This window comes from Cyprinodon tularosa, unplaced genomic scaffold (assembly GCF_016077235.1).
Source record: "Cyprinodon tularosa strain WSP-4 unplaced genomic scaffold, ASM1607723v1 ctg170, whole genome shotgun sequence".
Classification (NCBI taxonomy): domain Eukaryota; kingdom Metazoa; phylum Chordata; class Actinopteri; order Cyprinodontiformes; family Cyprinodontidae; genus Cyprinodon; species Cyprinodon tularosa.
Window position 1 is genome coordinate 901,515 of NW_024038532.1, and position 12,339 is coordinate 913,853.

At 38.5% G+C, this 12,339-nt stretch overlaps 1 protein-coding gene across 1 annotated transcript in view; it reads right to left on the reverse strand.

Moving 5' to 3' along the window:
* The window catches only part of cdh23 (cadherin-related 23), a 240,909-nt gene that overhangs the window by 108,659 nt on the left and 119,911 nt on the right, over positions 1-12,339 (reverse strand). Inside the window, exons 21-28 of the mRNA XM_038281401.1 lie at positions 11,796-11,931; positions 8,055-8,443; positions 4,377-4,478; positions 4,245-4,247; positions 3,970-4,119; positions 1,499-1,627; positions 1,197-1,325; positions 872-1,099 (exon numbers count right to left, since the gene is read on the reverse strand). Of these exons, the coding sequence (XP_038137329.1) occupies positions 872-1,099; positions 1,197-1,325; positions 1,499-1,627; positions 3,970-4,119; positions 4,245-4,247; positions 4,377-4,478; positions 8,055-8,443; positions 11,796-11,931 (1,266 nt within the window). The remainder of the gene's footprint in view (positions 1-871; positions 1,100-1,196; positions 1,326-1,498; positions 1,628-3,969; positions 4,120-4,244; positions 4,248-4,376; positions 4,479-8,054; positions 8,444-11,795; positions 11,932-12,339) is intronic.

The following is a 12,339-nucleotide window of genomic DNA, read 5'->3' on the forward strand; positions in this document are numbered from 1 at the left end:
TTCTGATATGATGAATTTGAGATTTTCATTTGTTGTCATTTGTAATCATCAAAATTAAACAAAATAAACATCTGAAATATATGAGTTTGTATGTAATGTATGAATATAATATACAAGTTTCACTTTTTAAATGGAATTACTGAAATCAATCTACTTTTTCATGATATTCTAATTTTATGACCAGCACCTGTATAATGTTTATTTATGTGCATCTTATACTATTTTTGTCTCTTTTATTCTTCATTTGTGTTTTTTTTTTACCCTATGTATTTCTTCAATGCTATCTCAGTATGCATTTCTGTCTCATTATGCAAATGAAGAGGGGCTGTGTCTTAGAGGGTCAACTTCTGCCCATTGGTTGGTTAGCATTTTATTGCAAAAATAAGTCATTAATAAATAAAGATGAAGATTATGACCAACAGTAAATAAATAAGGTAAACATTAAAAAGGCGAATAAATAAAGAAGCTAATTCAAAGACATATATACATTTATGTATTTCTACCTACATTTATTTATTTATTGTATTTTTTGGGGCAATTAATTGTATGCTTATTTATTTATTGAGCATTTATTTACTTCATTTTATTTTTACTTTATTTTTAAATATGGTAGAGCTGGTCCTCCATAACATTGGACCATGCAAAACACAGATTTGCCTTCACAAAGCCTGAGAAGGGCTAAGATTTATGTACAAAAAGTAAACCCGTACATGGAATTATGTTTTGTTTTCATAAATGTTTGTTGTTTTGTTGGTTTTTGGTGTACGTCTATCTTGAATCTGTAGCCCCCCCTGGAGAAAACTCCACCAGCCGCCACTGTCTTGCAGCGATTTCAAAGAAGAAACATTGACTGTGTTAGTTTGGATCTTACCGACAGAGGGGGGGTGCCGTCATCCTCCACGGTGACGATGAGGTGGTATTCCTGCTGTCGCTCTCTGTCAGGAGGGGCTGGCCGGGTCACCATCTCTCCAGTCATGCGGTCCATGCGGAAAGTCAAGTCCTGGTTTCCAGCAGTGATGTAATAAAACAGCATGGCATTGGGACCAATGTCCCTATCGGTAGCAATGACCTTCAGGACTGAGGTACCTCCTCCAACGTTCTGCCAAAGATAAAACGATCGATCTTTACGACAAACCGACCTTAAGGTCTTCAGATAGATCCCATATGAACGAAATAAAGCGCGAATGCATTCCCACCTCGTTGACGCTGACGTTGTAGCCTCTCTGACTCTCGATAATGGGTGGATTATCGTTTACATCCAGGATGTTGATGGTGAGTGAGTGGTCTGAATGTCTGGAAGGTGAGCCGTTGTCAGTGGCACGGATCTGCACAAACACAAGTGAACAGAAATTAGGGAGGATGGGAACCTCTTCAGGAAAAAAATGAAAATTTAGATTTGAGAATTATGTGTGAAAAATTAAAGAGTTATAAAGGTATATATAGAGTATATGGGGGTTGAAACCTGGTTGTCATAGCTACACAAGCACTGGTTTCTGACCTTCAATAAGTAGCGATCCACTGACTCCCTGTCCAGAGGAGCGTTTACGTAGACCTCTCCGTAGCTGTAGTTCACTGTTTTGATCATGAACACATCCTCCATGTTTCCGGCAACCAGGGTGAAATTGACCTGTTAGAACGTAATCAGTGACACAATCGAATCAGTGGAAAAATAAATACTCCTAATTTATCCAAAGGATCTAATCACAATACAGCCGAACTATGGGATTAAAGCTGGGTCGAATAAGCCGTTCCTATGTCATTGTTTTTATTCTGATCTTCTGGGATTCCAGACATCACTTTTCCTCAGTTCCCTGAGGAGCCTCATGAAAAGCTTTAATGGATTTAGTAGTTAAATGTGAGCCTTTTGGTTCATTTTTAAAAAATCTTTTAAATGGGTCATTTTACAGTAAATTTCTTCTGTGTGATAAAAAAAAAAGTTCCAAAGTTGAGAGGAACATGGCACCTAGCAGACTTTAGAGGGTAACCACAGCCCGTCTGCAGCAGCCCTCTCTCTGCATAATGGTGCATGAAGGACCGCTGGCTCTGATGGCGATTTTTTTTGTCTTATTTGGAACATTTTTTTTATTTGTGTTTATTATTACCCCACAAAATGAAAAAAGTAAGAATTTATTATTATCTAGCGACTATTACTAACAGGAGGTGAAATGCAGCTCCAGACGAGCTTTGATCCATATTTATGCTGCATGCTCCTGGTCTCCCGGAGTCCAGACTTCCCTGTATTCTTCTCAAGAACTTACTTGGCGAGGACACGAGTCCGTGCCTGCGTTCTTGTGAGAAACGGCCTTAAAGATTGGTTCTGATCTCATCTTTCTCTGGAGGATAGTGTCTAAAGGGTTTTATATCAGGCCAGTTTAGTCAGGAGGCCCAGTGACACAGTGGCGTTGGATGTAGGAGTTTGCCCTGAAATCGAAGGATTGACGGTTCAAGCCCCGACTCCGACTTTCAGTGTCATTGTGCCCTTGGGCAAGAAACTTCACCTGCATTGTCTACTGATGGCGCCCAGTGGCGCCAGTGTACGGCAGCCCCGCTTCTGTCAGTGAGCCCCAAGGCAGCTGTGGCTACAATGTAGCTTGCCACCATCAGTGTGTGAGTGTGTGCGTGAATGGGTGAATGAATGTAGTGTATAGTGCTTTTATTCAAGTCAGGAGACTTAAATAAAAGCACTATATAAGTAGCATGGCATTTACCATTTAAAATGACTTGGATTGCGACAAACACCAGAAACAGCACTGGGACTTGATCAACAGCCGATACCGCACCGTGACGTCACAAACCGGTAGGTGGCAGTAGCCTTCTCTGACAAACATGGAAGTCACCAATAAAGAGCATGCCATTTACCATATCATTATTATTGGTGATGTTTTCCATGCAGGCAGGTGGAAAAAATAAAATCAGCATCTCCGTAAATCCTGTCAACAGATTGAAGGGTGACTTTCTCTAGGACTACCTAGTAGACAGCTCCAATGAATCTGGATTTAATAAAACTAGCAGACCAACATCAGCAGAAGACATGGCACCCAAACGCCTACCCAACTATGAAAACTTCAGACTGGAACTAAAAAAAATTGGATAGTTTGGCTCTCCAGTTAGTGCTTAATTTTCTAATAATATACCAAATCATTAGCTATAACTTCACCCTCTTTCATCTTTGCTCTTCTCTATATTATTTCTTTTTCTAGGTTCCAGTGCACATGCTGTCTACTAATTAGGGATTCCCGATATAATCGGCCCCCTATCGGTATCGGCCTTAAAACTGAATATCGGACATCGGCCACCCCACCGATATTTAACCCGATATTTGATCAGCTTCTGAGTTTCTAAAGTCTAAAAAAAAATAATACTACTTCTTCTTCATCCTCAAAAACTTCTTTTTTACAGACTTAAAAACTTCTAAAGACGAGGGAACAATATTGATACATTAAAATATCCCAATATCTTCATATGCTGATATATTGCCATTTAAAAACACCATATCAATCTCTTTTACTAATGAAATATTGCTATATGTCATCGTTATGCTATGAAATCCCCCGAAAATTCACCAAATTTTGCCATATTTTTATATGTTGATACATTGACGCGGTATCGATCTATTTTACTAACAAAATCTCACAAGAATTTGCAAAATATCACGAGAGTTTGTAACAGAACGATGAAATTTCACGAGATTTTGAAAGTAAAATAGATCGATACCGCGTTTTTAAAAATCAATTTGATATCAGCATATGAAAATATATTTGAGTATATTATTTGTAAAAGTGTCAAACTGCTATTTTCAATGACTACTTATTTTTGTCCAGCTTTAACATCAGTATCGATATCGGTTATCGGCTACATGAGTTTAAAAATATCGGCCAAAATCCCAATATCGTGCATCACTACTACTAATAGCATTTAATAACATAAAATAATCTTTAGAACTGCCGCTTTAAGCTTAGTCAGCCTCACCAGTCCATTTAATCCGGCATCGGTGTCCCTCGCCAGCACCACCGCCACTTTTTTCCCGAAGGCCGTGTTTTCTGGGATGCTCACAGACGTATCTGATGTAATATCAAACACCGGCCTGTTGTCATTTTCATCCAGAATGGTAATGGAAACCTGTGAATCAGCAGAATTACTACTAGGTTCCCCCATAGGTTGAAGATTGGCACTTACCTTTAAAATACATTAAGTGAAATAAAAACAGACGTTAAAAGTGTCACAGTGAGGGGAAAACACCTTACCTTCTATAGATCCAAAGAGGGATGCAATTGATAAAAGGGTAAAGCTGTTAGTCTAAAACAAATGTGACACATTAAAATTAGAACTCAAAATTCAGCATTAAAAGCCTGTAACTTCCAAACAGAGAGACGTACCACAGTGGAGTCCTTCTTCGGTCCTCCGTCGTCAGCTACAACAGTCAGCGTGTAAGAATCTCCCCTCTCTCTGTCCAGTAGGCCTGTTACTGTGATACGGCCCTGGATCACCAAAAAAAGGTCAATAAAAAAGGAAAACTACCTTAGAAATGACTTCAAAGAACGGAGCTCTTTGATCAGATTTCCTTCGTGCAGCAACAACTGCAGAAAAAAAGGGTATTTTTGAATCGCTGTGTGATAAACAGATGAAACATACTACAGGAAAAATCTTATATATCTATACTAAAAGTGCACTAATTTCATACTTAAAATCAGGCAGTGCGCTTAGAGTTTACTTATTCTAAACTATATTTCAAATACCTTACAATATTATAGTCCAGTGTACTTGACTATACTATTGTTTACTAAAGTATACTTTAAGTATACTTTAGTAAACTTAAAAATGTCCCAATTTAGTTTGAAGAAGTATTACTTTAGTAATACTTCAAGTACACTAAAAGTACATTGTTCGGTATACTTTCTAAACTTATACTTAAGTATTCTTAATAGAATTTACTTCAGGTATACTACTTTTTGCTAAGGGGTATCTTTCCATCTACTGACTTTTTATGCATTCTTCTTTGCCAAATGGCTGAACTAAAGTCAAATTGATTAATTGATCGGTTTCGTCATAGATTATCTCATGTGATTGAGGCCCCGTCCACACGAAGTCAAACCCTGGCCTAAATTCACTAATTTTTCACCAAACCAGCCTCTCATCCATACGAAGCCGGAGTTTCGGGGGTCTGTAAACGATCTTTTTTTTTATTAAGCCTTCAGAGTGGGAAGATTTTGAAACACCGTTTTCGCGTTTCCATCTTTAAGCTCTGACCGCATTTTTTTTCTTACACGCATGCATCATAGCGTCGCCTCTAAACACGCATGCGCGACACAGTATCACAACAACAATGGCGCCGTACTGTGTTGAATGGTTGCTGCTCATGCTACTCACCCTGCTGTCGGGCTTACAACAGAATCTTCTTCTTCTGGAATATCTACAGGAAGAACAGAGCAATATCGACCACATAGTTCAGCACTTCTTCTAGTGGTTTTCCAGTTTGGTTGTTGTATAAATATTACTGCGCATGCCCAACATTTCGTTGCCTGTTTTCGCCTATTTTTGCTTTGGCACCACAGCGCCACTTACAGGCCTGGCATACATTTTGCAGCGTTTTCATGTATTTGTGTGGTCGATCACATTTATTTTACGTCTCCGTCTTTAAGACAAACGTTCTGGAAAATATTAGCGTTTCGTGTTCGTTTTGACTTCGTGTGGACGGGGCCTAAGATCCATACTTCCCCCTAACACCAGATGTCATTAAGATGTTGGTTTTTAAACTAAATCTGGTCGATCCGTCATAGTCTGGATTTAGTCCACAAATAGTTGTTGCAAACTGGGCTGTGTTTGGTCGGTCTGATTTTGTCCCACTTTAGTCCAAAAATACTAGGGTTTTTTAATGTTTTTTAATGATCTGAAAAGCTCATTGGGGCAGTGGGTAGACGTTTTAATTAAAATGCAGTGAGTGGGTAACACTGCTGCCTTGCAGCAAGAAGGTTCCGGGTTCAATTGCCAAGCTGGGCTCTTTCTGCATGGAGTTTGTATGTTCTCCCTGAGCATGTGTGGGTTCTCTCCGGGTACTCTGGCTTCCTCACACAGCCCCAAAACATGAATATTAGGTTAACTGCTTTCTCTAAATTCTCCTTAGGTGTGAATGTCTGTTTGTCCTGTTTGTGTTGCCCTGTGATGGACTGGCGACCTTGTCCAGGATGGACCCCGCCTCTCGCCCGTTGAAAGCGGGAGATAGGTACCAGCACCCCTTGCGACCCCAACTGGGATAAGAGTGACAGAAAATGTACGGATGCATGGATGAAAATTGCGGCTTTTCACTTTTCAACCAAATGTCGACGTCGTTTGGACATAAATCATGTCATCTTTTCAATGCCTTTCCAACCAATTATTGCTCGGTAGGTTTACTAGGTGCCTGTCCCTGCTATGCTATGTTCCTGCTGGGAGGAGAACCTCTGCCTCAGTCTTTGGGAGCTATGCTGATGAAGGTTCTCAGTCATCCAGGTCATAGTCATTCCGTAAAAATTCAAAAAAATATCCACTGGACTTGGTTTCCAAGATTTTAAGACGTTTCTCCACCTCTCCAGGAAGCTTTCTCAATTCAAATGTCTGGATCCGCAGTGAGATTGAATCTCATATAGACAAAGCCTTGTGTCGCTTGGAAACATGCAAATGGTAACCGATGAATGGGTCGTTTGGTTCCATCGTTAGCCTGTAATATCTGAAACCTGTCTATGATTCTGAGGGTCGGTCGTTAAAGGGGGGCGATTGCCGTTAAGGGGGGGATTGTCTCCTGTAATACCTGAAACCTGTCTATGATTGTTAAGAGTCTGTCGTTAGGGAGGTATTGTTCACCGGCTGGAGCGGGTAGGACCCTCGTTCCTCTGTGATATCACCAAACCCCCCAGTTTGGTGATATCAGGAAGGGATCATGTCTATGATTTAATTGTATGTTTTTGGGAGCTGGAATCTGGGTCCACCACCTCTGTTTAAAGTTGGTTTTTCTCTCTTAACATAGATGGCTTCCTTTGGGAGCCTTGAACAAATGTTCCTCATCCACTATGACCAGCCTTTTCCTGTTGCAGAAAAGCATGATGCTGCACCCACTAGTTTCACCAGAAGCATGTTGGGTTCAGGATTAATTTTTTAGCATGTGAGCTAATTAGCTCAACTATGGTCTATTTACTAATTAGGTGACTTCTGGAGGGAGCTAACAGTTGGACGTTTTCATTCTGGGATAACCTAGAAAAAGAGGCTGAATAGCATTAAAACAAGTATTATTCCCCCATCAACAGGTGTCAAGTAACAAAATACAAATACTTTGTTACCTTACTTAAGTAGAAATTTTGGCTATCTATACTTTTTACTTCTACCTCTTTTATAAAAAAATATATATATATATATATATATATATATATATATATATATATATATATATATATATATATATATATATATATATATATATATATATATATATATATATATATATATATATTGCAATTATCTCTACTTTCTACTCCTTACATTTTAGTTTGTTTCAATTAAGCTCATTTGAGTTATGGCCTGTTGGTATAAAAAATAAAAAAAATAAAAACCATCTAAATAATTAATTTCATCCAGATAATTAATTTCTTTGTGGTTGGACTCAGTGCTGCCCTAACTTGTTGTTCACCACATACCAAAATAAATAGTTTCTCAAGATGATGCAAAGTTAAATGTGACACTGTTACCATTAGTTATAAACTAAGTCTAAGGAAGTTTTCATCCAGAAATCTTAAAAAAATTCCTTTATACTTTAATTAGTTTGAAGAATTGTACTTTTACACTTTTACTTGAGTAATATGCTTAAGTGATCCTCTAACTTCTACTAAAGTATTTTTAAACAGTAGGATTTATACTTCTACTTGAGCGATAAGCATCATATATCTCTGCCCATCAAATACTATATATACGCTCTTATGTATAAGTTTATTACATTTAATTTAAATATTTTGCTGTAATATCTGGACCTAAGTGTATCCTCTAAAGACTATGCTTAATGCCAGATCTGTTGACTTTACTCCACTCACCGTGACGCTGTCTATCTTGAAGAGGGCCAACGCTGCTGGCGATGTATCGGGATCGAATCGATAAGTCAGCTGGTTCAAGTTGTCGGCTGACTGCGCCTGAACCTGAACCACTTCCGTCCCCGTGGCGATGTTCTCCCTGAGAGACGCCTCGTAGCCCGCAGAGAAGAAGGCCACGGCTTCATCCAGCTCGTTCAGTAGGGTGACGTAGACGGTGCAGAAGCCCCGGTGGAATGGCGACGCCTGGTCAGTGGCCGACACGTTCATCAGGTAGGAGGTCTTGGTCTCGAAGTCTAAGTAGTCCACAGTGGTGACTAGACCGGTGCTGACGTCCACTTGGAATTTGCGGTCTGAGCCGGAAACAATGGAGTAGGCAACAGATCCACCATCACCTGCACAACAAGGCAGAAAGGTGGATGAATTATTCAGAATTAAGGCACCTAACAGGAAGTATAACTCATGATGTAAATGCAGTGTTGGACAAAGTACTCAACAGTAGAATGAATGAGTGTTGATACCCATAGTAAAATCTTACTCAACTACACTACAAGTAAAGTTACTCAGTCAAACATCTACTCAAGTTTAAGTATTGAAATGCTCACTTAAGTATTCAAAAGTACAAATTAAGTTTTCGAATCAGTACCATTCTGTTTAATTTTCAGAGTAATTATAAAGAACCTGTAACTTTCACAGGGTTCGTACGGGTGCTGGAAATCCTTGAAAATGCTTGAATTTTGACGTTGTGTTTTCAAGGTTTAAAAAAGTGCTTATATTTTGGATGAAATGCTTGAAAATGCTTGAAATTGTAACTATTTCTTTCGCAACAAATACCTATCTTACTGAATCGTGTGTTTATTAAATGGAGAAATAAAATGTTGGAGAGCCCGAAAATGAAACCTGCTCGCTTATGTGTGACTGCGATCTGCCAGTCTATTTCTATGAGTGACTCCGCCCCCATGAAACCACTAGGGCGCCTCGCCAAACTCACGGTACCGCCTCGCCAACATTCCAAAAAACAAAACAAAACAAAACGAAAAACGAAGTTTTAATTCATTGCCAGGCCCAGACCTTAAAACAGCATTGATAAGTCCACGCCTGATAATACTGAATTGCGACACCCTCTGGTTGGTTAGGTTGTGCTCTGACAAATTAAGATAGGATTTAGTTTATGTATTCATTTCAAACCCAACCACAACCCCCCCCCCCCTTGACTTTGGAAAAGTTGTACGAACCCTGCTTTCAGAAACCACCTGATATATTGATGCATAGAACTACCTGCTACAGATTCTGCTCCACCTGGAAGAACTCAAAGCATAAAAATCCCACAAAAAAGCCAGTATTTATGATTATTATTTCTTATTCAGGCTCCTACCCTGTGGAACCAACTACCAGTTTTAGTCCGTGAGGCAGACACCCTGTCTACTTTTAAAGCTAGGCTTAAAACTTTTCTTTGTGATAAAGCTTCTAGTTAGAGTGGCTCAGGTTATCCTGAGCTATCTCTATAGTTCTGCTGCTATAGGCTTAGACTGCTGGAGGACATAGATGTTGGAGATCCGCCTGTTTTTCAGTGTAGTCCTGTTTCTCTGACTGTGACTGGCTGGATGTGCTCACTTCATCATCACATAGGAGCTGGCTTAGAGCTCCTCTGCCTCGCTGTGTGTTTCCTGGACGGGGCCGCCTTTTACAGTTGCCTTTTGTATTTCTTCTTCTTTCTGTATCTCTGCTTCTGTCTCCTTGAACCCCAGTCGGCCTCAGCAGATGGCCGCTCAAAGTTCTGCTGGAGGTTTCTTCCTGTTAAAAGGGAGTTTTTCCTCTCCACTGTCGCTACAAGCATGCTTGGTTTGAGGGATTGCTTTTGAGTAAATGAGTTGATGCAATCAACTGGTTTTCCTAAGACAGAAAACCTTGAATCAATCTGACTGGATGATCTGGTAAACCCTAAAGTGCCTTGAGATGACATGTGTTGTGAACCGGCGCTATGTCAATAAGCTGAATGGAATTGAATTGAATAAAAAAAGACAAACAAAAAGAAAACAGGAGAGTCTTGATTCTCACACTTTCATTATGGAATAAAGGTTTAAGGCTGGATCTATTGCCACAAAGAAACTACAGCTCTGATTTGAGAACTCGTCCTACTGAACAACTTAGCCACATGGCAACAACTAACTTTAACTAACAAGCTTTAATAACATTTATAAACTACAAATAATTTCTGCCCTGAGTTTTTAACTTTTGTGGAATGTCATCAAATCTCTAAAACAGGGGAGTCCAAATTCAGACCTACACTGCAAAAACAATCCAGAAATAAGTAAAAAATTGCTTAAATTAAGTATATTTAGCCTTAATTTGAGCAGGTAAATAAGATGATTTGCCAATGGAATGAGTATTTTCACTCTTAAAATAAGATAGTTAGATAATATTTACTTGAAATAAGAAGATAAAATTGTTTTTTCTTATTTTAAAAGGAAATTGTCTTGTTCCATTGGCAAAGTGTCTTACTTACCTCCTCAAATCAACGAAAAACACACTTATTTTAAGAAAAAATAACTTATTGAGATTTCTATTTTTTGCAGTGTACACTGCAAATACAATCTAAAAAGTGGTAAAAAATATCTTAAATTAAGTGGATTTACCCTTAATTTGAGCAGGTAAATGAGATAGATTGCCAACGGAATGACCAATTTTACTCTTAAAATCAGATAATTAGATAATATGCACTTGAAATAAGACAATGCAATTGTGTTTTCTAATTTAAAGTATAAATTGTCTTGTTCCATTGGCAAAATGTTACTTTGGATTTTTTCCAGTGTAACGGCTGCTATCTGCCATGTTGAAATGAAAAACAGCAACAGCGGATTACAAAGCTCAACTAAGCCAAAAGGAAAAAATAACTAGCAGCTCCCTAGAAATATAGTGTAGTAGAAGTTTATAAATACCCCCCCCCCCCCCCAAAAAAAAAATAAAAAAATTACTCAAGTAAAATTACTCAGAAAAAAACTTACACTGCAAAAAATCTAAATCTAGATAAGTCATTTTTTTCTTAAAATAAGTGTATTTGTTGTTGAATTGAGGAGGTAAAAAAGACATTTTGCCAAAGGAACAAGACAATTTACACTTAAAATAAGAAAACACAATTGCATTGTCTTATTTCAAGTGCATTTTATCAAATTATCTTATTTTAAGAGTAAAATTACTCATTCCATTGACAAACTATCTCATTTACCTACTCTAATTCAGAGTGAATGCACTTAATTTAAGAAAATTTTACTTATTTCTAGATCGTTTTTGCAGTGTTAGTACATTAATCAAGTAAATTTACTTTGTTATTTTCCACCACTGAGTAAATGACACTGAAATATTAATCCTAAATTCTTTTAATAAGGCAGTCGCTCTAACTTCCTCTGCCGTGGTGTCTGTTAGAAAAATTATTTGTATTAATGTTTTGGAAAATATTTGATAACCAGATGCGTCATTGTCTCCGTTACATAATGGGAAGTGAGCAGAGGAAGTTGAAACTGTGGAAGAAGTAAGACTTTTAAATGCTACTTTCAGGCGGCACCATGGTTTTCACACAGCTGAGCTAAACAGCAAGGTTAAACAAAAATGCTTTGTTGCTTTCTAATGAAACAGCACCCACTAGTGGCAGGGTTGATACTCTACAAGCCAGCAGAAACATTTAAATGACATTGGGTCTGAATGCATCCTCTCCTGTTTAAGGTGTGCCAGATGTGAGCACAGACTCACCAGTATCGGGGTCCGTGGCTCGCACTACAATCACAGAGGTGCCAATTCCTGCAGTCTCCCTCAGGCCTAAGCGGTTGTACTGTTGCTGGGTGAAAACCGGCACCTCATCGTTGGCATCTTCGACATAAATGATCACCTGTGGGAGGAAACATCTGCTACTTTCTGCACCAGCAAAGATTTACATGATATTTAGCAAACAGGTGACTAAAGAGTAATAAAACCACAACAGCTGTTGATAAATGCTTCACTTGAGTGACAAAATTGCTGCTTTAACCTTTAAACCAGTTTATAGGGGGGAAAAAACAGATTTATGAAAAGAATAATCAGAAATAGGCCAAAGTTTATCTTTAAAACTTCCTGGTCAGCATTATTTTCTTATTATTTCTCACTATGCTTAAAGGAATAGTACACCCAAAACATGATTAGCCTTCATTTTCTACTCACCCCCATGCTGAACAACACTCTGGAGTACTTTTTTGATATCTCAAATGCATCTGGAGATCTGGGAGGCTTCTTGCTGTCTGCTGACATTCAAATAATGGAG